The 26,475-nt window shown below is 47.2% G+C and overlaps 1 protein-coding gene across 3 annotated transcripts in view; it reads left to right on the top strand.

The window, feature by feature from the left end:
- The first annotated feature begins 347 nt into the window (after nucleotides 1–347).
- Nucleotides 348–26,475, top strand: part of MTMR14 (myotubularin related protein 14) — a 31,269-nt gene continuing 5,141 nt past the window's right edge. The window contains exons 1-17 of one of the 3 annotated variants that reach the window (XM_021531722.3): nucleotides 348–476; nucleotides 545–690; nucleotides 5,009–5,117; nucleotides 6,134–6,209; nucleotides 6,896–6,956; nucleotides 7,447–7,569; nucleotides 8,096–8,169; nucleotides 10,922–10,992; nucleotides 11,719–11,793; nucleotides 14,108–14,174; nucleotides 15,143–15,228; nucleotides 15,467–15,543; nucleotides 15,786–15,822; nucleotides 17,260–17,330; nucleotides 17,950–17,999; nucleotides 18,204–18,342; nucleotides 21,067–21,243. In XM_021531722.3, the coding sequence (XP_021387397.1) occupies nucleotides 348–476; nucleotides 545–690; nucleotides 5,009–5,117; nucleotides 6,134–6,209; nucleotides 6,896–6,956; nucleotides 7,447–7,569; nucleotides 8,096–8,169; nucleotides 10,922–10,992; nucleotides 11,719–11,793; nucleotides 14,108–14,174; nucleotides 15,143–15,228; nucleotides 15,467–15,543; nucleotides 15,786–15,822; nucleotides 17,260–17,330; nucleotides 17,950–17,999; nucleotides 18,204–18,342; nucleotides 21,067–21,243 (1,568 nt within the window). Of the gene's footprint in view, nucleotides 477–544; nucleotides 691–5,008; nucleotides 5,118–6,133; nucleotides 6,210–6,895; nucleotides 6,957–7,446; nucleotides 7,570–8,095; nucleotides 8,170–10,921; nucleotides 10,993–11,718; nucleotides 11,794–14,107; nucleotides 14,175–15,142; nucleotides 15,229–15,466; nucleotides 15,544–15,785; nucleotides 15,823–17,259; nucleotides 17,331–17,949; nucleotides 18,000–18,203; nucleotides 18,343–21,066; nucleotides 21,244–26,475 lie in introns of those variants that run through there. The other 2 variants (XM_077786135.1, XM_021531731.3) reach the window with 2 other exon arrangements.

A 26,475-nucleotide genomic window follows, 5' to 3' on the forward strand; every position in this document is an offset into this window, starting at 1 on the left:
ACCCCGCAACTCCTCCGCCACGGGCTCAGTGCGTGCCACCACACTCCGGGAGTGGCTTCTCTAATCGAAACCCGCCCCGGGATTCTGCCTTTCGGGCAGCGCCCTGGGCACGCCGGCCGGCGCCACGTTCGGAGCGGCTCGGCAAGGCCTAACAGCGTTTGCCCGTCTCTTTGCAGGTGTAAAGGCGGTGTCGGAGCAGCGCCCGGTGCCCGGCGCGGGGCTCGGCACGCCGGGGCGGAGCGCGGCGCGCCGCGATGACGCCGGGAGCGGGCGGAAGGGGCGCGGCGCGGGCGGGCGGAAGCGGCGGGCGGGACGATGGGCCAGCGGCGGCGGTGAGCGGCGCGGCCATGGCGGCGGCGGCGGCCCGCGGCTGCCCCCCGGCGGGCTCCGGGGACCGCTCCCTGGCCGAGCTGCTGCTGGAGTTCTCCCGGGCGCAGTACCGCGCCAAGGACGGCGGCGGTGCCGCCGCTGCCAAGGTGAGGGCGCCGGGGCGCGGGGGGCGCGGGGAGCGGCGCGGCGGGCATTGAGCGGTGGCTCTGCGCAGGTGGAGCGGATCGAGCGGCGGTGCCTGGAGCTCTTCGGCCGCGATTATCGCTACAGCGTGATCCCCAACGTGCACGGCGAGGTCTGCGCCCACTACCCGCGGCACATCGTCTTCCTGGAGCGCGACGCCGGCGCCGGCCGTGACTCGTAAGGCCCCGGTTCCCGTGTCCCGTCCCGTGCAGCTGTCGCCCGGCGGAGTTGTTGTCCCGGGGAGCTTCCGCGCCGGGCGCTCCCGCCGGCCGGGGAAGCCCTGCGGGCTGCGCTGCGCTAATTATAGCCGGTGGTGTCAGCCGCTCCGGGACTCCCCTCGCTGCCTGCCGGGGCTGCCGAGCTCCCGTGGGGCTCCTCCCAGGGCTCTTGGGCCGCCGTGGTGAAAGCTGCCAGGCTGAACCTGTTACTCGGGGGCTGTGGAGGAAACGGGTGTGCTCCCGGGCACATGTGGCCCTAGAGTAAACCTGAGCACAGCGTTGGCTCCTGGTGATGGTTGTGTTGCAGCTCGCCTGCAGGCTCAAAGTTGTGAGCAAGCCTGTGTGATGCTCTCCCTGCCTTGATGAAGAAGTGCCTGTGGTCTTTCAGCAAGGCCTGTGATGTGGGAAGTTTTAGTCTGCAAATCATCTTGGAGCAGGGGGTCTGATAGGGGCTAGGCAGACAAGACAGTCTGGAGAGATATTTCTGTCATTCCAGACAAAATTCCAGGTTATTTAATCTCTTCCCACCATGGTGAATAGGTCAGTGGGTGCTGAGGTTTAGCAAGCTAATGAGAAACACTTGTTCAGTTTGGTGCGCATCTGAACCAGCACATCTCTGGACTTTGACCCACACGCTCAGGATCACATTGTTCTCGCTTCTGGCTGAGCTGCTCCTGCCAGCTCCAACCACAGTCTCTCGTTTTTACTGTTTTCTTCAACAAAACATAATGCAGTTTTGCAGTCTTGACTGTGTGTCCATGAGGAGAGTAATGTGTTCAAAAGAAGGGTCAACAAGTCCTTCTCACATGTCCAGCTGCTTTGCCTGAGGAAGGAAAACCATCAGCTGGCATGTAGGCTGGGTGCTGTAGGAGGGGGTCTTTGGAAACCAGCCAGAACTGACTGCCAGGTGGGAGAGTTTCTCCCTAACAGTTGGATGAGATTAGAAAAGCTTAAACCCCTTGCTGCAAAAAAAAAACAGGAAGCTGAGGTTTGAAGCTGTTAAATGCAACTAGAGGAAGCTTTAAGGAAGAGAAACTGAATGCTTCTGCTTTTCCTGCTCTTGCAGGAGGACAGGATGCTTAATTTTTTTGACAGCTATTCAAAACAAGAGTACTTACATGTGGTGCCCCATTTTCTTCTGTGACCTTTGCAAGCCAGTAGTGACACTTAACTGTATTTATAGTGATTCTTGGCAGGTTTTGATTTGCTGTCCGAAAGAGAGTCAAAAAAACACACTACACTTCATTATCACTCTCCTGATTTCAGTGTGATGATTTTTGTAAAAGCTGCCAAGTGATTTTTAGACAAATGCGGGTTTTAGTTTAATCATTTTACTCCTATGGAATAATTATGAAATAGAGACCATTGCACGTCTTGTGTTATGGAAGGCAAGAACCTCTTTCAGTAAGCAGGACACTCCATCCAGGACTGAGTCTCTGGCTGCCTCTTGTGGAACCATAGAATGGTTTAGTTGGAAGGGATCTTAAAGGTCATCCAGTTCCAACCCCTACTGCCATGGGCAGGGATAACTTCCACTAGATCAGGTTGCTGAGGGCCCCACCCACCAGGCCTTGAAGGCTTCTGGTTTTATCTTTGTAATGGTTTTAATCAGCTGGTAAGATCTACTTGAAGCTTCAAAACTCTGAGAATACTGAGGTGCTTTGGAAGCAGTTTTCATGTGTACAAACTCTTTGCTGTACCATCATTTCTGTCAGTACAGCTGCTTCTGGAGCCATGTAGGGAAACAACAAAAAATTGATACTTTTTTAACCCAAATCAGTTCATTCTGTAGCTGGGCAGCTGGTGGAAGAAAGACTTTGCTTGATCAAAGTTTGCTAACAGTACTCTGAAATCCAGGCAGGTGCAGAAGGAATTCTGTGTGTTTTGAACCTTTTTTTTTAGATTTTATTCCTGTTTATGCTCCAATTAACCACTAGCTCCTGTAGAAGCATTACACCTGTTCTTCAGAGCAGCTTCCCCCTTGCTGCCAGAGTCTTGATACAACTATGTTTGTTTACCACGTTCATCTCTTGCATTACTGCGGGTGGTTATTGAGATGAGAAGATCTGAGAGCATCATTTGTAGCACAGCCATGACTGATGGCAGAGCGGGTCTCTCCAGTGTGTGTGCAGGCTTCCCAAGGAACAGTGGTGTGCCTGGGAGAGGGGCTTATCCTTCCATGTCCCCAGCAGGGTGCAGGGCTTCCCGCTCACTCCGTGTCCTGGGCTCCTGCCAGGCTGCTCAGACTCACTCACAAGTGCTGCAGAAACCTCTCCTGGGGAGTGGAGTGAGTGAAACCTGTGTTGTCTTGTCTCAGCTCCCAGAGAGGTGCTTCTCTTATAATTTCTGATATTTCAGGTATTTCATTTTTGCTAACTCTCATCTTCTTGAAAGCAGTGCTGTGGAACTATTTTGGTAACGCTGCATTTAAGTTATTGTCTCCCTCCATATTTGCTTTTGCAAAGGAAACATAGAAGGAACTGGAGCAGAGTGCAGGATATGATACATCACTTAATTGCATGCATTCATTTAAAAACAGTCCCACAACCAAATCTGCATCAAAATCTTTTGAATTTCAGAATAATTTGGTGTTGGGAAGTATACACAAAGGCAACTCTTCTCACACTTGCTCACATTTTCCTGCCTTTCCAATTAGCACCCTCATGTTCACATTGTTTAAAGAAGATTAGCTTGAGTTTTTGCTCTTTAAATTCTGGTATTTGTCAAAGGTCTTTGGAGTTGGACAGCAAAATCATTGTATATGCAGGAAAACATGAAAAACTTAAAGCACCACTATGAATTCTGAGAACCAAATCCTTCTATTAAAAAAAAAGTATTTGGAAGTCTTGTTTTCTGTTTTCCTGCTTCTACTGGCACCACCTTGTATTATATTTTCCATAAACAGATCAGTTTCCATTTTAATAATAGATTATTTTTTATAACTGTTCCCAGAATGGCAGCTGCTGGTCCATTGCTCCATGCTCTCGGTGATTCGGAAGTTTTGCAACTTTAGTTAACTTCCATTGTAAAGATATTAATTTATTCCTAGGCCAGTGTTGTGCTTAGTGTTTGAGTTCTCCTCCTCCTCCATGTACTCTCCTTCACCCTGATGCACATCTTGCTGTGCATCTGCTCGTCTTTATCTGCTCTTTCTATCAGACCCTGGTGGTTTCTCTTGCAGCACAGACTCTCCCTTGGCTGTCCTACTCACCTTCCTGTGCCTCTTCAGGCAGGGGTGGGTCACTAGAATCAGATGATTTAGCTGAGCTGAGAGCCTGTGCTCTGCACGCTAATGCTGGTACTTCTACATCTCTTCTACATCTCCATGGTCTTATTTTTCCTCTTTCTCAAGTTTACCATGTTGATAATGTTTTAACATCCAGAGATCAGGCAGTTCATCTGCCTCTTCTACTGTGCTCTGTTACTGGAAAGGCTAACTGGAAATTCTTGTTAACCATCTCCAGGTGCATAGCCATGTAGTTTTGTATGTCCAGACTTAACCTAATTTCTAATATTTCACTCTGGATACTTCTCCAATTCCAGCTCTAGTCCTCTCTACATTGACAGTTCCTCCTTGAGGTCTGTGTAGTTCAGAAGTGAGTTTGGATTTCTGTCAAATGTGGGCTGGTACTTAGGCAAACTGGAGCAATTTTAACATGTTTCCAAAATGTCTCCTGGTATGAAACACAATTCTATTTTAACTTCAACAAGAAAACCAAACAAAATGTAATTCTGCAGATGCAGCTGACAATCTAAGCACCCTGCTCAACACACTAGCTGATTTAGTTAATTATCTGGTAACACAAATGTTTGAGGATCACACATTGTTCAAAATTTGGTTATCTATTATATTTCTTTTATTCTTCCAAAACTATCCCTCTGATAGTGAGTTCACTATGATGATAGTGTTCAGCTGCTTTTGAATGGAAAGATGATAGCAGGGAAAACAGAAAATCTATTTTTGTAGTCACTGACTGTCCTTCCCTAGTAATCCACGTGTTAGTCTGTGGCAGGCCCCACTGGTGGTGCTCATATTGCCACTTCCTGATGGTGCTGTCATGTACTGTGCATTTCCAAATAAAAAAAAGGAGCCAGAAAAGTGTCCAAATGTGTTGTACAGCAGCAGAAGCAATTCTCAAAGTGTTTTCATGCATACTAAATTCAGAGCTGACTTCTAGGGAAAGGGATGGGATCCCAGCCCAGGGTGTCAACGGCAGCTTTGCTGGAAGACGTGTGAGAAGATGCTCTGTGTACTGACCTGAATCTCTGCCCACTAGGTATGAGAGCACTGTGCAGGTTGGCAAACTGCAGGACCTCATCAACCGGAGTAAGATGGCCAGGTGTAGAGGACGCTTTGTTTGCCCAGTCATTCTGTACAAGGGAAAGGTAAAGTCTCATGGATTACCTGTCTTTACTGAGAAAATTTCCTTTATCTCTGCCATTTGAACTGTGAAGCCATCAGTCACTTGTCACTTTTCCAAATGGTGTAAAAATCTGTGCTTAGGTACAAGCAGACAGCCTGTAGCAGCAGGGAGCAATTGCTTAAGCTCTCTGTGGGCACTTCAGGCTGTTCTCCCCCACCAAATCATGAGCCTTGCACCAAAGAGCTAACTGTTTTTTTTTTTTCTCCTATGTTTGTGCTTTCTGAAGTCCTTAAGAAATTTGGCATTTCAGAGGAAAAGATAATTATTGTTCCTGTTTGTCCGTTACTCTTCCCAGCAGCTCCCTTTGAGGAACTTTTCTCTCTCCAGAGAAGTTTCCTTTGTCTGTTCCCTTGAGAGGCAAGATTGCATAAATGGTCTTATGAATGTGTGGGCTTGTCTGCAAGGGGATCTATAAGAAAGTGAGATTAGATTAATTTTTATGTGAATTACTTAAGATATGTTGAAGCCGTGTAGGAATAGTCTCATTTAGAATTTAAGCACCTTAATTCAGTTTTCTTAGTTGAATTTAGAAACACTGTATGAATAGCAAAATCATACCTGTGACAATTTTAATCTAGCTTGACTGAAGCCATTGTGGGCTGCATCTGCTGACCTTTCTCTGCAGGAGTGAACAGCCCAGAGTCATCTTGGGACCATCCATAATCTCATCCAGAGGAATGTGGAAATAAGGCTCAAGCAGGGTATTAACAGAGCATGTGTTGCTAAATTGGCAGGAACTGACTGTATTAATGCATTGGAGAACTAAAGATGAAAATATGATTTAAAAACTAGCTACAGATAAAGGCACTTGGCAGTTTGCTGTGTTTGGAGAATTCAGTCTGGACCAGGGTTGCAGGGCAGACAGCTGAGAGGTGATAGCTGTAGGTACCAACTCTTTCTATGTAACCTGACAGCATATAAGCATGGTAAGGGAAAGACTCCTGGAGCCTGTGTGATTAATAAAAAATCTTCCTCCAGCATATTTGCAGATCAGCAACACTGGCTGGCTGGGGAGAGCTCTATGGGCGCACTGGCTACAACTATATCTTCTCTGGTGAGTAAGGAGCCATTTGTCACTGTCTGCATGGTGAGGCTGGTCAGTGCTGGGACAGAGACCTACACATGAGGCCAAGCTTTTCCCAAGACCAGTGGGAGCTCTAGGATGGGCTGCTTGTATCAGACTTGGCATAACAGAGTGAAGACTGAAACCTCATGTCCATTTCTAGCTCGTAAGAATCTCAGTGATGAAAGAGCTTGAGGTTGAAGTGTGAGTTACAGGAAACATGCAGGCAAATAAAGGCATGCCAGAGGATTCAGGGTACCAATTTCCAAACACTGGGGATGGGAATAATGAAGGAAAGAGGATTAGAACTTGCTGTTGCTTGAATCATTGCTGCTAATGGTGAGATATACTGGACTGCAGGGAAAGCTCTTCAGGGGAGTAAGTGGGTGTCTGTAGTGTGGGAGCTGAAACTTGGCTTTAAAAAAGCATGCATACCATTTTTGAGGTATCCTCTGGCTATCAGTCATGGGTTTGACCTGCCCAGGTACTTTGCAATGACAAGGAAAGAGAGGGCTACATTAGCAAACAAGATTTTCAGGAAGAGGAAATGTGGGGAACCACACTTAGGTATGAAGAGAAGACATCAAACCATGACCTTTTTGTTTGTATACATATCTTGTCAGATTGGGGATTGAGTTGGTTTACAAAAGCTTCACTTCTTAATGCCTTTCTTGCAGGAGGTTCTGATGATGCTTGGGCAGATGCAGAAGACATTTCTGAGGAAGACTCTGCGCTTAGGTTTGTATGCATCATTGGGATGAGGAAAAGGGAGTTTGCTGACTGGCTCAGCCATTCACTTTGCTCTTTTCTAGTTTGGGTTTTGGGCACAGGCTTGAGACCCATCACCAGGCTCAAGGTCTTATATTCCTTGCTTTTGGAAAAGAGTCTTGAGTATTAATGGCTGGCTGAACCTAGTGTAGCTGAAGCTGCTAATCTATTGCCAGAGGGAAGGGCTGGAGACAGGAATGTGTAGAGCCATGAAAAACTAATTTGAAGGGCATGGCTGTGTTAACTTCGTCCAAAACTACATCTCCAGGCTGTAGAAAGTGAGATGTGGGAAGGGACCGTGAGCACAAACCTTGCAGTGTCAGTTTGCAGAGTCTGACTTGGCTCATGCTGCTTATGTCTAGAAGTGGTTCAGGGAAGAACTGCGGCTCAGCTGGGAAGAATCAGACTTAGCTTGGTCAGTCTACCATGCTCACCTTGCTTGCCTTGTTCTGTCTTGCAGAAATGCAGACTCCCAGCTGTTTGACAAGGTCAGAGGGCATGACATCAAGCTGCTTCGATACCTGTCTGTCCGATACATCTGTGACCTGATGGTGGAAAACAAGAAGGTGAAATTTGGCTTGAAGTGAGTCTGGGTTCATTTGTTTTTGTGCAGGCTTTGGATTGCAGCTAGTGTAGCCCTTACATGTGGATTGCTGGCAGGTGTGCACTCAGCACCCTGTGAGCAGTCCCTGGAAGAATCCTACAGCAGGATAGGTTAGTTGTTGCTGTAAAGAAAACCCCAAGGTTTTAGGCCACAGAAAACTGTATCAATGTCCAACATAGCTGCTTTTATCTGTCTCCTGCAGTCTGAATGGCTTTTTCCCTGTAAAGCTTATAGTAATGAGGCAGTCACCCCTTCAGAAGGGAGACAGCAACAGAACCCTCTGTTCCTATGCACAGAGGGAGCTGTTTCTCCTATTTAGCTCAGAGAAAAGCTTTAGTGATTTTGGGCTGTACCTATTTATGTGCATGTGCTGAGTAAGTTCTGCCCCTGCTCACAACTGAGTCAAATCTTAGCCAAGGGAGATGCAGCAGGTAGTTTTTTGGGTGCTGGTGTCTGTGCAAAAAACACTTGTAAATATCTGCTGTTCTCCTCTTGTCCTGTGCAGCGTGACGTCTTCTGAGAAGGTGGACAAAGCTCAACGTTATGCTGATTTCACACTTCTCTCCATCCCATATCCAGGTACAGGAATGATGTCCAGAGGGATTCACAAGGGACAGATGACAGTCTGTTTCTGGGGACTGGGAAATAACTCTATATGTGTATATGTAAATGGCTGTGACTTGCTGAATGTTTCCTGTGTTTCTTCTGGAGAAAAACTCATTTAAACTGAGAACAGTGCAATGAACCTGGATGCTCTGGCAGTGAGTCAGCATTAGGCACTCTTTGAGGTGGCAAAATAATTCTCAGCAGTCCTTATTAATTCAAGCACAGAGGAGAAGTCCCAGAGGTAGAGCTGGTTAAGATGGCCTTTGACATCTCTGCAACACTAAACTACTACTTGATGCAAAATAGGTATCTTGTTCTTTGTTATGTAAAGACCAAATTTGTAAGGGTCATTTCTACTCTAGAGTTCCAGAGCTCCACTGTAAGAAATCTCAGTGCTTGCAGAACAGTTCACCTGGGCCTGCAGTGTAGAACAGAGGCAGCCCTTTGCAGCCTGTCTCCCTGGCTGTTTCCATCCCTGTGCCTAGCAACCGCTGCTGGGTCACTCACACTCTTACAGATGAGCTGAATATTCCTGCTGCCTGCTGATGTCAGGCTTGGAGACAAGATCAGATGTGAGGCTGCTGTGCCTGAGGTCTGTCTGCAGGCTCTTCTTTCTCCCTAGTGCACAAAGAAAGGGAGAGGAGAAAAAACCAGAACCAGGAAAACTCTGGTGGATGATCCAGACCCAGACTTTTCCTTGATTGCTAGTTGTTACTCTTAAACATTTTTTAAAGGTGTATTTCATTTTACACAGAAATTAGTGACAATTCAGAGAACCTGCATGAAGATTTCTATCAAGTTTGCCATGCAGGTTGCCAAAATGTACAGAAATAAGAGTTTTACTGGTTTCTATAGTACATAGCACAGATATATGTTGCTGCTGCATACATCACCAGACTTGGAACATGAGAAAGATTGTGTACACAGGTCTTTTGTAGGGCTGTAAGAAATGAAGAAGTGAATCTATAGAGTTAAGCTGCAGAGTTTTTTTCTGTATGGGAATCTGCATATGGTAAGCAATATTATTCAGTGATGGTCCTTCTTCTTATTCCCTCCGGGACAGCTGGTTTCTTTTAGCAGCTCTTCACTGCCATGCTGGAGATAAACCTTATAAATCTGCAAATACTCCCTGCAGATGTTGCCTGATTTCATCAGTGCTGGTCCATGGGGGAATGTTGTCATTCTGTTAAATCTAAGGCATACACATCTAAGGATCAGCAACCCCTCTAGTGACTGGCCAAATGCCGTGATACATTCTTATTGATGTTTCCAGGGTTGCACTGAAAGAATTTCTGTTTTGTAATTTGTTTCTGAAGTTATTCTGAGATCCTGTTGCCTTAGGTGAGCAAGACAGTGTCCAAACAGAGTCATAGAATTGCTGTGGTTGGAAAAGAGCTTTAAGAGCATTGAGTCCAATCATTAACTCAGTGCTGCCTAGTCCCCCACTAAATCGTGTCTCTGAGTGCCACATCTGCCTGTCTTTAAATACCTCCAGGGCTAGTGACTCCACTCCTTGCAGAGGGTGCATTTGATCCTCTCATCCAGATCATCAGTAAAGATATTAAACAGGCCCCAATACTGAACCCTGGGGAGTAGCACAAAACCTGGGGACCAGATACCAACTGTGTTTAACTCCATTCACTCCATTAACTCTTTGGGTTGAGCCATCCAGATTTTACCAAGTGAAGAGTAAGAACTGTCTGGAGTGAAAGACATGAGTTAAATTGGGGTATCTGTAGAAGCTTTTGGTATTTGTGGATGCCAACACTTATGCCATAATCCCCCATTCTTTGCATGAAGTCATTGTTTAACTGGAGTTAGATCTCAACTGACAGACTGTGTCCTGGAGGATTAGTCCTATCCTTGCACAGATTCTTTTCTTGGTTTTTTTTTTTTTTTCCATTGAAGTTACTTGTGACTTGCAGGGCAGGAATCTCTCTCCATGTGTGCCTGACACAGGAGTGTCTGGGTGGTGTGGACACTGTGGCACTGCTGAGGTGTGCACAGCACACTGGCAGAGGTGTTTCCTGTAGCCTGCAGGCAGCCGCAGTGCTAATGGTGCTGCTCAGCTGTGACTAAGTGACTGCGGCTTGCAGCAGAGACTTCAAAGAGTTGTTTGAGAAGAGCTGAGCCAAAGGACACACTTCAGGAGGGGAGTGCTTGGGGGACAGCTTGGAAGTGGTTATGTATCCGCTTCCTTCATGTGGGGTAAATCCCATGTTTGAAAGAGAAGACTTAAATGTGAGGGAAATCAAGCCACCTCTGACAGAGCCCTTTCTTGTTACCTGCAGCAGATGCCCTGTGAAAGTTGGCTTTCCCTGGGGCTCTGTCAGCACCTTCTTTTGGTGGTTCCTTCTCACTCAGCATGTCAAGCTGATGCCTTAGATCTGTGCGGAAGTCCAAGGCCCTGCAAAACATAGCTCCTTGCTGAAACCTTTTGTTCAGGAAAAAATTAAATCAGTCCTTCAAGCTCCCCATTTGCTGTAGTTGGAGTTTGCCCTTTGCTGTGTGAGTGTCTGCACTGCTAAGTGCCCTGGGCTGTTATTGCTGGAGGCTGTGCTACACAGTGTACTGAGGATTACTGCTCTTCTCCTCCCACAGGCAGCAGTTTTGATTGGTTTGGATTTCTAGAGCCTGGGGCTGCCAGCACTCCTAGTCCCACAGGCACTTCACTTGTTAGATACCAGTTAGCTGAATTGTTGTTCATTATCTCCTTTTCTTGCAGGCTGTGAATTTTTTAAGGACTACAAAGACCGGGATTATACAGCTGAAGGTCTCATATTTAACTGGAAACAGGTACATGGATGTTGCAAAATGGAGAGCTCTGTGTTTTACTGGGTTTGAGTCTTGCCTCCCGGTTTCTTGGTGATGGTCTGTATGTCATGTGCCTATCTCTAATCACAAGGAGGAAATCAACAGGACAAAGAAAACAGATACAGAATGTACTAAATTATTGGTTGTAAAATTCATATGTAGAATAAATGAATTATTATCCTGAAGTTTAGGATGGAAGGTATGGGTTGCTCCCAGTTTTGAATTCTGACCTTATTGATAGCCTTGGTTCTTGGTTTTTTCTTCATATTTTGTCTCCCGCTGAGGGGATGGTTGAGTGGGGCAGTCTTGTAGAAATTTAGAGACTAATATGCCCAGCTTTCACTGTTGGGAGCACATAAAAGCTCCTCTGATACATTAGTCCTTCCAAGAGCCTGAGTTTATTCTTACATCTTCAGGATTTTACATCCAAAGATGCTTTGCTGAGATGTTTTCTTCTCATGCACCATTTGGCATTTGTTGTCTTGTGGATTTTTTTTGGTTTTTCAGGGTTTTTTTTTTTTTTTTTTTTTTTTTTTTTTTGTTTTGTTTTGTTTTGTTTTGAGGGGTTTTTTTGTGTGTGTGTGGGGGTTTTTTTTGTTTTTTTGGGTGGTTTTTTGTTTGTTTGGGGGTTTTTTTGTTTTTTTTCTGGAACTCAGGCCCTTTGAGTCGTGACTTTTCTCTGACTAACTGTGTCTGGGTTTTTTACAGGACTATGTAGATGCTCCATTAAGTATCCCAGTCTCTCTGACCCAATCTCTGAATATTGATTGGAGCGAGTACCAGGTGAGCAAAGTGGATATCTCTGTGGGAGATCAGGAATGTATTCAGGAAGGATCAGGAGAGGTTTGAAATCTGACTTGCTCCTATTGCTGTAATCCGGCTCACTTTCTACCATCCCAGTGGGGCAAGGCTGCCTGGCAGTTCAGAACAACAATGGAAATCCTGTACCCAAAAGCTCCGTGGCTTGCTGTGCCCCAAGGCAGCTGACTGTAAAGTCAAACCTTTTAATGTAGCTTTCAAAAATTTGCAATCCATTAGGGAGATAGGTTGCTAACAAATGTAAGGAACAAGATGGGAAACAGAAAGCAGTATTACCTGTTCTCAGTCTCAGCTCGATGTAGGCCTGCCCTGGGCAGACTGCCTTGGCTGTGGGAAGTCATGACAGAGGTCAACCTTCTCCTCTGAGCTGAGCCAAGGGATTGGGCACCTTCTGCATGGGTATGCAAGGTGCCTTCCTAAGGGAGAGGAGTAGAGGATCATAACTGGCCATGGCAGGTCTCCACTCCTTACTATGGACAGCATGGCAAACAGTAATTGAACTCTTCTGTTTGCTCAAGCTTCAAAGTCTACCTTTGTTCACACTAGGAAGTATCACCTTATACTGCTGATTAGTATGCTCTATTTCACACATCAGTGGATCTACCAGGTTTTGTGGGGATTAACTGTGCTGGAGCATGTAATATTATTGTGCCCTGTGGCTGGAAGCACCACAGAACCAGCAGAGCTCCCTGTGCTGGGCCAGTGTTTGTTGTCAGTGATGTAAATACTGTTTAAGTGTCAGCATAAGCAGAATCACAGAAAACTTGAAGAAGAACTAATAGAACTAGAGCTTGTGTATGGCTAGAGACTTGTTCACTAGAATACTGAGCAGCCTGTATTTTAAAAAGGATATTAAAAACTGAAGAGGATGTAATAAATAGATGCAGAAATCATTTGAGGCTTGGAGAACATGCTTCACTCAAAACTGAAGTTCTAAGTCTGTTTAGCTAATCACTAAGGTGATTAATGTGTAAGTACATTTTTAGGGAGAAAATAGTAATTCTAAAGCACTCTTTGATCTGGGGAAGAAGAGCTGCACAGGAGGCAATATCTGCATCTGAAATCAAGCCTTCAGATAAGGAAAAACAGTCTTGCACATTACTTTTGAGGATAATCTGCTGGAACATGCTGCCAAAGGAGTAACGAGCTGTCACCCCTATTTGAGATGCTTCTCTGGGCAAAGATGTTGCCAAGTGCAAGCCTCAGGCTTTACATGGGGCAACTGAAGAAAACTTTCTCATTCATGATACAGAGGGATCAGACTGGATAACTGGATGATGCCTTCTAAAATAAGCAGAAGATGGCTTGAATTGGGCAGATAAAAGATTTTGTAATTATGTGGTTTTCTGCTGCAGGCTGACTGTGTTCCCCATTTTCCCTAATGTTTTGGGCTCTGCAGGCTTCACAGCTGAGCAGTATGCTCTTTGTCTGACACTAGTCTTCAGTGTGGTTACACACAGATGTGCACATGTGCAGGTGCACGGCGAGGGTTCTGGTGCTTGTGGTCACCACTAACACTTCTGCCATGAAATCTGTCTCACTCTGCTTCTTCCTTGCCAATGCTATCTTATTTCCCATGAGCTAGTCCTGGTTCTGATCAAACCACTGAAATTCCCTGCATCTGCTCGTGATGTGATGGTCAAGTGACAAACTTGGGCTTGTTCTGATGCTCTTCACCTGTATGTCCTGTAGTACTGGAGTCCTCTTGAGTTCAGAGCCTTCTGTAGTTCTGCTGCTGCTTGGGGGTTACTGAAGAAGTCCAGTGCCTGTCTGGAGGGTGGGTGAGGGTCAGCAGCCAGCTGGGGACATTTTCAAGCACTACAGAGTTTTGAGGAAAGTGCTTGGGTTGTGGGAACAGGCCGCTGCCTTGGCCTGCACATCCCATTGTGCTGCTGGCTTTGCACATGTGGCTGGAATGTGGCTCAGCCACTTGGAAAAGTGCACGTGTGCAGAACTGGGTCAGTGCTCTGCAGGTGTTTGCTGCCTCTCTGAGCATGGGCTGCTTGCAGCTTTGGGGCTGCAGGCAAAGCAGCTCCTCTGCCAGCCAGGAGGACAGTAGAGATGGCCTTTTATTGTTTTATTTGTCTACCAGGTATCTTGTCCCAGAGTGACTTTTGCAGAGGGTGGGGGGATTGATACAAAGGGGAAGTCTGTCACCTTGATGAATGGCCACATGGTTATTTCTGGTTTGCTGCTATTCTGGGTAGAGCAGCTCTGAAGTGCAGAGCAGCCTTTTGCTGTGGGCAGAGCCTTACCATCAACATTCCTCTTTCTGCAGAGCTGGGACCTCATTCAACAGACACAGAACTACCTGAAGCTGCTGATCTCCATTATCAATAGTGATGGTAAGGCAAACTTCTTGCTCCCAGCAGTGTAACTGGAGCAGTCACTATCCCTGGAAGAACAGCTGATGGTCTTAGTGCCACTGTGGATCAACTCCCAGTACAGAAGTCACTTTTAATTCCCTTCAAAACAGGATGATGGTCCTACCATCTCAGAACTCCAACTTCCCTCTTAGAAAGGGACTTGCTGATTCCTTGAAAACTTCCTGAATATGAAGGGATATCTGAAAACTTAGTCTATTTTTTTACTACTTTAAACCTGAAGAGAAGGAGTATTGTGTCTTTGCTTTTTGACTCTTGCTCTTGTTTTGCTGGTTACCTGTGTTTTGTCTCGCCAACACAGGATCCCATTTGGTGCCTTTTTAAGAGCCCCTTTCACCAGGGACACTCCAAGCATTTGAAGAGTGTCTGTTGTCCTGTGTGGCATCCCATTCCCTCTGGGTATTGTGACCTAGCACTGATGGATGGGTCCATGGCTGGTTCTGACAGCATGGCCAGCTATAGTCTCCTACAGTAGCTGTGCTGGGACACACTGCAGGCTTTCTGTAGGGTGTAGGATTTGTGCCTTGTGTGTACCTCTGCTCAGTGTGCAGTAGGAAGGTTAGTGAGACTGAAAAAAACGTTCAGCTGAAGCTGTTTTCTCACCAGTGTAGGAATAGATTGTGATAGTGGGTTACAGCTGGGTAGTTGTATGTTCAGGATAGTAAAGTGATGTTCATACCTAATGACTCTGTATCCTGAGCAGCTGTCAGGATCAGGACAACACATCAGCTGGTGCTGCTGACAGCCCAGGACACTCTGAGCAATTTGTTGGCTGCTGTATTTAAGACAGAATGTTCTGGCTGAGCTCTGCTCTAGAGCCTGGGCTGTGGGTACAGAGAGTAGCTTGTCTCTACAGATTTGCCATAAAGAAATCATTACTTTCATTGCATCATCCTTTTTTTTCCTCCTCCTTCCTACCCCTGGAACAGATGACAGCGGGCTCCTGGTGCACTGTATATCCGGCTGGGATCGAACGCCTCTCTTCATCTCCTTATTGCGCCTCTCCTTATGGGCTGTGAGTACCTGGCTGCCCTCCTCTGTCTGTGGGGCTGATTGCTTGGAGGGTGAGTGACTGTCACCAGGAAGTGGTGATGGAGCTGTTAATGTTGCTAATGTTCCTTGGGACATGCTGTCACAGGCAGGTAGAGGAAGATGGGCACCCTGGATCACCATGACAGTTTTCAGCAGATCGTGAATTCCCAAGTTCTAGTCCCCAGGGCTGCTGCCTGAAGGCTGTGTTGTTTTCTTTGCAGGATGGGCTGATCCACACGTCCCTGGAGCCATCTGAGATTCTCTACCTGACAGTGGCCTATGACTGGTTTCTCTTTGGGTAGGCATGATAAGTTTTAATCACATTACATCCCTGTGAGGCAGGGGAGAAGTCTTGAGGAATAATTTTGATTTTTGTTCACAGTGAAAGGTTGATGTTTGAGCAGGTTCCAGTGAGCTGGGACAAGAAGGGCTGGTGCTTTTTTTTTTTAGCTGAGGGCTTAGGCATCTGGCTGTTCTTGACAGCTTATACTCTTCTGCTAATTCTGGCATGTAACTGAGCTTCCCTTGCTCTCTTTCTAGGCACATGTTAGTCGATCGACTCAGTAAAGGAGAAGAGGTGAGTGTTGGTCTGGGGCAGTGGCTGAGCACTACTTCGTTGTTCTCAGGATATCTGTTTATGGTAGCAGCATTCACTGCCTTCTCCTGGTAGTATCAGTGGTGTGACTGGGCTCTAAAAACATTGTTCAGGTGCTGGAAATGTGAGAAAAGAGCCTTGCCCTGTCACTTTGTGATGCATAAGTTGTGGGGTTACTTCTCTCTCAGACTGCAGTTTTGTTGGGGGGTGTCACTCCTGCCAGTTTCTCTCCTGTGCCATTAGTGTTCAGGCCCCACATCAGAGGGTGCTAGGACTTGCTGTCCAGCTCAGCAGTGAGAAGGATGCTTAAGGTGACTCCTTGAAAATAAAGCTGGATAGTCCTGTGTGCTTGTCCTGAGTGCCAGCCCTCCTGCCTGGGTGCTGCAGCTGCATGAGGCTTGCATGTCATCACAGGCTCATGGAGCAGCTTGTGCTGGTTCCGGTGTGTGAGTTTGGTGGGATGTGTCTGTGGGTACACATATGAGTCTGGGACACACTTAAAATTAGTCGAAGTAATTATCTTCAAAATCTTTCACTGCTGAACAGCAAGAAAAGATTATTCTAACTATAGTTGCAGTATAGTGTACTACCATTTCTGAATAGAAAAGAGGTGGAGTGTGTGTCTAACCCTGTTGCTATTCCCCTGCTCCTTGAACTTACCTTACTAAGGAATCCTCTCCTTCAAACAGCACAGATGTGACCCTGGCCTATTTTCTATCTTTCAGGGGTACAGAATCCCCTGAAAGAGTCAGGATCATTCCTCCTATTCATTCTTTTCCTGGAGTTGTACTGGCTCGAGCCTGAGAGGTCTGCTTTGCTTGGTCATGGGTGGGGTCAGTAGCTGCAGCAGGAGAGGGGTGCCTGGCTGCCTCTGGCACTCCCAGGAGAAGGGCACAGCTCTGCACAGGTGGGTGGGGTGCAGAGGCACAGTGGGGTGAATGATGCAGGGCAGACTGGTGTGTGGCAGGGTACAAGCTTGGGGCCATGAATGCTGTAGGTACCTCATACTTCCAGATGTGGTACTGGTCTGCTGCTGAGGTGGAGCATGTGGCTCTAACTGTGCAAGTCCTGCTGGGTTTGCTGCTCACCTGGGTGTATAAGCAGCTGCTGCCATCTCTGTTCCTTTCTGCACTGATGGCATCAGTACCTGCTGTGGGCTTGCAGCATGTGTGCAAGGCATTGATAAGGAGACTTCTTGTTCCCCTTCCTTTCTGGGCCTTCCCGTGGCAGGGAGCAGAGAGGCAGTTTACATGGAAGAGAAGGCCCAGGATGGGATAGTGGCAGCCCATGGCACACTGGAGGCTGGTAGCTGCAGATTTTTTGCTATCTCCTTCCTGCCAGCACCTCCTCACCAAGATAAGAGGCTGCATGGAGCCTCAGGTTCATTCCTGAACCACTCTTCTCTTTCCCTTTGCTCAGATTTTCTTTTTCTGCTTCAATTTTCTGAAGCACATCACCTCTGAGGAGTTCTCTGCTCTGAAGTCACAGAGGTAAGGAGCCTGTGCTTGCTGCTGCATGGGCTACAGAGCCAGGGAGCTTGTTAGTGCTGCTTCTTTGGGGAGATGGAAGCCCTGGTGTCCTGGCCCAGTTTTCTTTAATTTATTCTGCACTCTGAAGGCTGCAAAACGGGGCCGAGGCTTGTGAGATGCCACGTTGTGCTCTGAAAATCTGTCCATGCTGAAATGTGCTCTCTGCTTAATGACTGTCCATGGCTGCTTTAGTACAGATGAGCCCAGAGATGTGTGCTCTGGCTCAAGCAGGCTGCACAGCAAGCTCCATCAGGCACTGGTGGGCACAGAAGGGTGGCTGGTTTGTAATGGACTGCCCAGCATAAAACCTTATCTCAGGAGGGACAGAAAGAAACAAAGCCCACCCTGGATGCTCTGAATAAGCACATCGTGTGCAGTGTTGCCTGTTGCCACCTTCTCAAAAGCATAGGGAGTTTGGGTTGGAACTGTTAGGATTCAGTGCACACTGCCCCATCCTCTCCCCTCTGCCCCTGCATAGCTAATTCCCTCCTAATTCTGATCTGCTGTGTGTGACAGAGACCTGGCTATGGCCAGCCTGCCCTGAAGTGTGCCTGAGGTAACTTTGTCTTTCCTTCCCCAGAAGGAAGAGTTTGCCACCTGGCTTCACCCTGGAAGAGATCTGCATGCTCAGTGAGTGTCATGCATCAGTGCCCCTGGGTGCTCTAATGGTTCATTGCTTGTAGGCTTGGGTTCCCAGCTTCAGGGTGACCCCAAACAGGTGTGCTGCCTGTGGGGCCTTGCAAGAGCACAAGGCACAGGGAAGTGTATTGCTTAAAGGGTGAGAAAGTGAGTGAAACCAAGCTGGTCTTCAGGTAGCTCTGTTTTCTTCTCTAGAGCAGAGAGACCGAGGCAGCACCACAAGCCTGAGCAGTGACTTTTCCCTGGGGATGGAAAGTTCCCCTGGAGCAGCTGGGAGCTTTACCTATGAAGCAGTGGAGCTGATGCCAGCAGGATCACAGGCTCAAGCAGCATGGTGAGGAGATAACCATTTGGTGGGCTGAACAAAGGGGCTGACTCTGGGCCTGATGGAAAAAATATTTCTGCAGTGGCTTGTCCTCCAGGTTTGGTCTCTGTAGCGTGGATTCCTTACAGTGAGGGGAGAAAAATGTGACTGTCAGAAGCTTTGCTGCAGTTTGTACTCCAGAGCTTCTGCAACAAAAGTTGGAGGCCACCCCACATTAAAAGGCTATCAGAGTTCTGCAGGGATGCTCCAAAGTTTGTACATAGATGAGAGTAAAGCATATTTGTTTCATTTTCACCAGTTTCACTGTTAAACTTCATCCACAAAGGATTTCATTACTTCTAAAAGATTGTTCCAAACTACCAGAAAAATTACATTTCACAGCAGCCTCCCCAGGGAAAAGTGGAGATGGTTTAGCTGCCCTAAAATGAAGCTTAATCAGAGTTTAGGAAAGACATTATACACGGGGAGTGTCTGCAGTTAGTGGGAGCTGGGCTGGGTGGCCAAGAATTCCCTCTAAATTTTTGCCCCTCTACCAGCATCAGTCATGTGAGCTGAAGGCAGGTTCCTGCCTGCAGCACTGATTAGAGACATTTCCAGGGGAGAATACAGAATTTTCAATACTGCCTCTTGATAGAGGGTCACATAGGACCTGCCTGGGGATGCAGGTGTCTGTCTGTAGGCAGGGAAGGTGTCTGGCAACTCTGCTGCTCTGGGACAGGTTTTGGACTTGCTTGTGGAGTTTCTGGTGCTGTTTGGGGATTTCAGAGCCTTGCTGTAGGGTTGCCCCTCTCAGTTTAATTTTTCTCTCCTCTCCCTCAGCACATGTGAAGACGCTATTTTATATTGCAATTATTTTAAATTAAATCTGGGTTGTGCTGGAGGCATTTGAAGTCCACTGGGACTGAGCTTGCAGCCATGCTAGTGGCAGCAGCCTTTCAAAAGCACATTGTATATTCAATCTAAAGTGCTGAGAAGGGAAAGGAGAATATCTGTGCAGAATCACAAAATGGAGATGGAGAGTCCCAAACTCTTTGCCAAGTGAACAACACGGAGTTCTCTTAACACAGAGGGCCTACCTATCCACATCAAAGTGATTGCATTGAGTAGAGAGCAGCTTTCCACTTGCAGGGCTGCAGGGTAGTGAACTGGAAGCATTTGTGTTGCTCTGAGTGCTCAGGACACACAGACTTGATTCTGCTGCACAGAATCTGTGTGTGCTTTTTACAAGATGTGAAGTGACCAGAGCATGCTGGAGGAGATAGCTGCACTTGTGTGGATCAGGGCTTGATTTTGCAATTTGCTTCCTAACTCTGGGTTGCTTTTATTTCTGTGGAAGACCTCAGGCTGTGTTGGGGCCAGCAGCTGATCTGCAGGGATGGTTTGGGCCATGCTGGGGGCATGAGCTTGGAAAAGGGAAAGGTTGTGAGCCTTGCCATGAGTGCTCAGTGAGAAGACTGGTCACGGGTGCTGTACTACAGGATGTTGTGGCTCTGTAGTCTGGAGAATACATAGGGCTTGCTACAAGCTGCATGAGATGTGCTCTGCATAGCATGAGGGGATGCACTTTGTTGTGTTCCCCTGAAAACAGGTGGCCTCACAGTCTCTGTGCAGGGAGAGGCATTTGATTTTTAGCTGTTCAGACCTGTTTCTGCAAGCTGTACTTGGAGATGTTGGCAGCTATGATAACATGATATGAATAAAGCTTAAGAGAGGCTGTGGTGTGATGTTTGAGGGTGGACACCCTTCAAGAAATGAAGGGAGGATATCACACTTTCCACTGTACAATGAGCCTGTCTTTAGCTGCACTTGCTGACAGTGCTTGAGATCTCAAAGCTGAGATGCCCTTCCATGTTTTAGGAAGAGTAACATCTTTTCCCCTAGAGTTTGTTTGCTTTTGAATTTTTCTTTTTTACTTTTGTACATAGGGAGTCTTTGTCCAATTCAGTGTGATCTTGGAAGGGGAGAAATTATTGGGACTCTTCAGGGAAAAAAACAAAACCAAACAGCTGACATAAGAAGGAAAATCTTCTGAATGTGGAGCAGCAGTGATATGAATTAGTCCCAGATGAGTACTTTTTTGGCATGCAGTTGGATGGTACTGTGAGCTAAGGCCTGATGCAGCAATGGACAGTGAATCATGGCTGAGTCTGAATGTGCTGGCTAGGAAAGAAGCCAGAACAGTTTGGGCTGTCAGCATAGACAGAGAGAGAACTGAAGTGTACCTACATCTGGAGTGACTGTCAGCTGTAAGCACATGGTCAGGAGTGTGGTCAGTGGTGCCCAAAGGGAATTGCTTAAAGGAAAGATAACACTGGTGGTGTCCCTGCAGCCCTCGGTGCACACGAACGCCCACCTGGGCTGATACACACTGTGGAGTTCCAGCAGATTGAAATGGTCTTTCCCCGCTGGGAGGCCCCTTGCTCAAGGCATTTTTGCTGCTAGACTAAACAAAGCAATCGCTGTGTGTGTGTGGGCTGGTGCATTCTCCCGTCTCTGATTTCCAGGTCACATGGATGGTGATCTATAAAAGAATGGGCAGAGATGGGTTGAGCTCAGTGTACCCCCTCCCTGAGCTTTTACCATGACTCATGGTTCCTTGGGAGGGAAGAGGGCGGGTTCACTGGAAACAAGAGCTTGTAGCTGCTGGGCTAAACTCCAGCCTGTGATGGAAAGGCTTCCTAGTTGGAGTGCATAGAAAAGTCAGCTTTTTCACCCACGTCCTCCATCCCTCAGGAGGAAGAGCTGTGCATCGTCACCGCAAGCCGTGCTCTGGAGCAGAGCACAGCAGTCTGAAGACAGGCTGCCTTCCACTGGGATGGTTGAAGTCAAGTCCTCCAGCTCTTCCTCATCAACCCATTCTGATAACTTCCTGAGGATTGGAAGCAGCCCACTAGAAGTGCCCAGATCCAGGTGAGATGGGACGGAGCAGGGCATTTCTCAGCAAAATGAGTGTCTGGTAAAGGGAGTGCAGGGCTGCAGTTGTGTGGCTCTGGAAACATTGAAGCACCTGTGTTTGTGTCTATGGACAAACCTCGAGAGGCCTGTTCCTCTCTTGTCTGGAGTGCTGGCCGTTAAACACAGACACTCCTGCCTGAGCCCCTAGAGGAGTGAGGAGCTGTGCTGAAAACAGCCAGCTGTCTTGTGCCTGTCCTCAGTGCATGCCTCATCTGAGCTCTCACATCTCTGCATCCTGCATGCTTCCAGCTCACAGCACTTTCTCTGTCTAACACATCCACCAGGGTTTGAAATGGCTGTGGTGTTTGGGGAAGGAAGCTTTTCAAACCAAGCAGACCTCACTCTGCATCTATCCTGTGCCCCTTTTCACCTGCTGACCCTCCTGATGATGCAGGTTGGAAAAAACTGGGTGCTGGTAGCAAGCAGAGATAGGAAGCTGCTGGGAGCAAGCTTCAAACACTGTGCCAGCATAAAGGATTCTGCCCTGAGTGTTCCTGCTGGGGAATGGGGACCCTGGGCCCAAGCCTAATCTCACAGCATAACAAAGGCACCCTTCTGGAGTCTGACACTGCGATAGGCCAGCGTGGAGCTGTGAGCTGGCCTAGGGAAGAAAGAGCAGAGCCTGTGGAGCAAACACCATGTGTTTAGGCCAACATGGAATAAAGAGACTCTGAGATAAGAGGTTGCTGCTAACAGCGTCATATGCTTGTGTACCCTCTGCAGATTTTCTGATGAGTCTTTTTGTAGTGATTCTGAATCAGCTACTGGCCAAATCTGAGTACTCTCTCATCGTATGGGAGATAAAATGACAAACAAGTAAAACATTGAAAATTTATAAGACTTCCTTAACAAGTGTCTCACGATTCCAGAGAAAAATCCCAGTTTCTGATAGTTTTCATAAATGAGAGTAACTGCTCTCCCTGGGGAAAGATATCAATAGAAGGGGTTGGAATTGTTGCTGGAGCCCACCTCTGCATTTTCTCTAAGATGGAAAGAATCTCCCAAGAAAAGAAGAAAATACTGGAAAGAAAACAGCTTGTCTTGGGAGCTGCTTTGTTCACAGTGGTAGTGCCACAATCCCTGTGTGTGGTCCCATGCCATTCCCAAGGTCTGACAAGGCTGTTCAGTGCTTGCTGGTAGCAAGGTTGCAGCAGTGCTCAGGAAGAAGCAGTTTGTGTAAGCCTCAGCCAGACTGCTCTGCAAGAGCAAAGAGGAGAAACAGGAGGAGGCAGAAGAGCACCATACTGAGGGTTAGGGTCAGACATTGTCATGGGCTGCAGTTTCTGGGTTCTAAGTATGGTATTTTTTTTTTCTGAAAGAGATTCTGTCATTCCACTTAGCCTTTGGTCTCCCTACTTCAGCTGTGGTAGTCTGAATTGGTCTGGTAGATAACACAGTACCTTCAGCCACCATTTTCTACCCTGAAGGAAAAATGGGTCCCATTTTGGCTGGAGGACTGTGATGGAAGGAAGAGGTAAATTCTGTCTCTTTGCCTTCTGAAAAAATGTGATACTCAGATGGAAAAGCAGGAACACAGAGACTGATCAGGATGCCAAAAATACCTTTATTCCTGCAGTGCTGCTGGCAAGTCAACACCCAAGGCTCTTGAGATGAAGAAACCACTGTACTTGACTTCCTAATCCTCTGTGTGGCCATAGCAACAAAACACTTTCCTTAACTTCTGCTGCAGTGGTTAAAATGGTTGCTTGTAAAATGCCAGCAGGTATCTTTCAGGTAGTTCAGGTCAACAGCCCAGTCCAGGTGCTGGCAGGCAGGGGAGCTCTGGAGGGAACAAAAAGGCAGGTCAGCAGGAGACATGAGCAGGGCCTGGGAGGGGGGAACTGGACTGCCTTAGAAGAAGGGGTCACAAATGCCCAGTCAGACCTTAGGAGCCAAGCCCTTCTCCTGAACAGGCAGTGTCAACAGGCTGCTGCTGTCCCTTTATCAGCTCATCTTGGGTACCTTGCTCTGATCCTGAGGTCCTGGGTACTGGTAAATTCCGGGATGGTTCATATTAGGCAAAGCAGTACAAAGGCAGTTCCTATCAGTCTTTCTGGCTTATTTCAACACGATGGTAATATCACATCTGCAGAAGACAAACACACAGGAAGATATTGCATAGACTATTTGCAGAGTAGGACAAGGTGCTGCTTGTTCTACAGAGAGCTCTGAGTATGGCAGTCAACATCTCTCAGATTGAACCCCCTGCATGCGACAGGGTTGCAGTTTGCAAACCTTTTCCTGTATTTGCATTTGACACCAGCAGTCTTAAGTGTCCCATGACACTGCAGAAAAATTCTGTATCTGTGTCAGGGATTTAGCGTGTGTCTACATAGCACTAATGTGGATTAGCAGCTAGATAATCTTTGCTTGAATGTGCTTTTGCTAAGTCAATTAAACAAAACCCAAAGTACTATAATCTAGAGAGTCGAGATCTGGAGGAGTTAAATTGCACAGGATCTGCTTTGACCAGCAGTCACAGAGAACTCCCTTACTTAAGGGCTGCAGATGGCTGAGCTGTGGGTCTGGAGGGAGCACACTGAGAGCAGAGTGGGACAGAGAAGCTGCTGCCCCTTGGCTTTGGGTGTTTTGTTGGTAGTGAGAAGAGTGTGTGTGCACTGTGTGTCTTGATCTTTACAGCCACCTTGCTCAGAAGGTGTATATGCAATCTGACAGCCTGGGGTAGTGACCACAGCAGGAGAGGAATTGTTTACAGGAATGTTTTCTGGAATTACTGCACGATCGTGCCACAAAATGGGCTTGCTGGCTGGCACATGACTGTGTGCTGCAATCAGAAATGGTGCTCACAGGGAACAGGCTGCTGGGGCACTATCCCAGCCTGTAGATAACTGTCTGGGATTCAGCCAGGGCTCACAGTTCTTGGCAGGGTGCCATACTCCTTGCCAATATTTCCCAAGCCAAGGTGGGAAGGGTTGCCCTTTACTCCAGGTTGCCACAGTCTGCCTGTACATACAGAACCTACTTAATGCTTCAGTTTGAGGCAAAAGCATATGCTGGCAAATGAGCTGCTTCCCAAATAGTCCTAGGTGTGTGAAAATACGTCAGGTGAGCAAGAGCAGCACGGGGCAGGATGGAGCCTAGCTGTTGGCACTTGGCACTCATCTCAGTTACGTGTTGAGAAAGGGAAGGATCCCTAACTGTTGCTCTGCCTCCAGTATTGACTCTTCTCTGGCAGGCAAGTGAGTGTCCATGTGCTCTGAAATACTGTCTTGTGCAGCATGTTGCATGGAAAGCACTGACCTAATTAAAAGGAACCATTCCAGGTTAGGAGCTGCCAGTTTATGGCCTGCGAGAGGTCCCTTCTTGTGTGAAGGAACAGCTTGCAGCTCATCTCTGTTTTGCTAATCTAATTTAGTTAATCTTGCACTTTTGAGGGAGTTTCTTCCCACTCGTGGACCTGAAGAGGTGGGTGTGTGAAGCTCACTTTGATTCTTTTTCTGTCTGCTATTAGATGTCTGTGGCAGAGACAGCGACTTGAAGATTGGCTGTATCTCATCTCCTCTAACCATGTCAGCTTTGCTGTTGTCCGGCTGCTTCCCAACACTCTGTGTTGCCCTCACTCCTAGCCAGCCTCTGGCATGGCTGTCATGTATTGCAGGCATGCTGTTCTTAAAGACTTGGGAACTGGTTCTGATGTCCTGGCAGTTCCAGCTTGTTCCAGGGGCCTCACTGAAGCTCTTTCGAGGTTCTGCAGTAAGACTTTACAATAAATATTCAAGATAGAAATTACAGGAAGACTTTCACCTCTAGCACTGACTGGATTGCATTGGGGTGCAGTCACCCTGGACATCTAGTCTTGATCTGAAGCCAAGCTCAATTTTTAAGAAGCTCTGCTGCCACTGCAGTGAGAACACAAAATTTCCCATGCTGTGTCTTCCCAGGTTTAGCCCCTGCTGTCTCTTGAGGCTGCTCAAGATGCTTATTGATTGTGACATTTCGTCAGGAGCCTCCCTTGAGAAGGCTTTGGGGATAGAGGGGAAGGTCTGCCACAATATCTTAGCTCTGCTGGCCAGGCTCAGATCTCTGGGCCAGGAAAGAAATTACTTAGACTCATTGCAGAGTCCATCAGTTTATTCAATTAATCGACAAGTGTTTGTTTTACTGCCTTGAACTCTTAGACCCCAGCATTGTTGCATTAGATGAAACCTTACTAAGTATGCACAGCTAGTTGACAGGGCTGGGGACCCCAGGAAGGGCTGGAGGACTAGAGAGTCACCAAGTCAGTCTTGCAGGAGATACACTGTGCTTTTATCAGCCTGTCCATGACAGAATTCAAAAGATGACCTGATCCACCTCTAAGAGGTGGTGTAAGATCAGTTTCATCTCAGCTGACAGCCATGGAAGATGACCAGCATTTGGAAGCTGGGGCTACGCACCCAAAGCAAAAAACAATTTTCTGTTCACCTTCTTTAGCACAGACTTATCTGACTGGTGTGGTTGATGACATTGGGCAGAGAGAGATACTTTTGCTGTCCCTGGTGCCCTGGATCACTGTTTGCCATGTGGGCAGTCTCCTGAGTAGGCTCCAGATAATACTGTCCCTTTGCAAGAGCTGCAGAGCTCTGTTCTCTCTGGGGATCCTGCTGTAGTCCAGGCCCTCCTCTGCATTCATGCTTGCCCTCTCCAAAACCTTTGTTTCTATCTGGCCACAAACCTGTCCTCTGTTCAGCAGCTCATTACTTTTTCTGGCAGAATCCTGTCTCTGCCTACTTTCAGCCCAAGCCTATTGCCTACAGATCTCTTTACTCCTTTAGCTCAATTTTGTGTCACCATGTGTGACACTCCTGTTTTTCCTGTCTGACTGCGCTGTGCTCTCGGGGAGGTGACATCTTCCTCTTCACTCTGCACTGAAGCACTATTCCTCCATGCTTCTCCCTGGCATCCCGCAGTGTTCCCACTGTGATTCCATCATGGCACAGTGCTGTGGGCCCAAACACTCTGCCTGCTCTCCTTCACACTGACTTCCTCCACTTTATCTTCCAAAGGCATGGAGAGAAATAGATGTCACTGAGCAGCAGCTCCACTTCCCTTGCAAATTCCTTGCTTTCCAGGAAAGGTTATCCCTGTCTGATATTCTGAAGGTCTTTCTAACAGTATATGCTTTGCTTTTGCTTTCAGTGAAGTGCCCTCATTCTTACTCGGGCATTGCATACCCCAGGAAAAGCA

This window comes from Lonchura striata, chromosome 12, assembly GCF_046129695.1.
Source record: "Lonchura striata isolate bLonStr1 chromosome 12, bLonStr1.mat, whole genome shotgun sequence".
Classification (NCBI taxonomy): domain Eukaryota; kingdom Metazoa; phylum Chordata; class Aves; order Passeriformes; family Estrildidae; genus Lonchura; species Lonchura striata.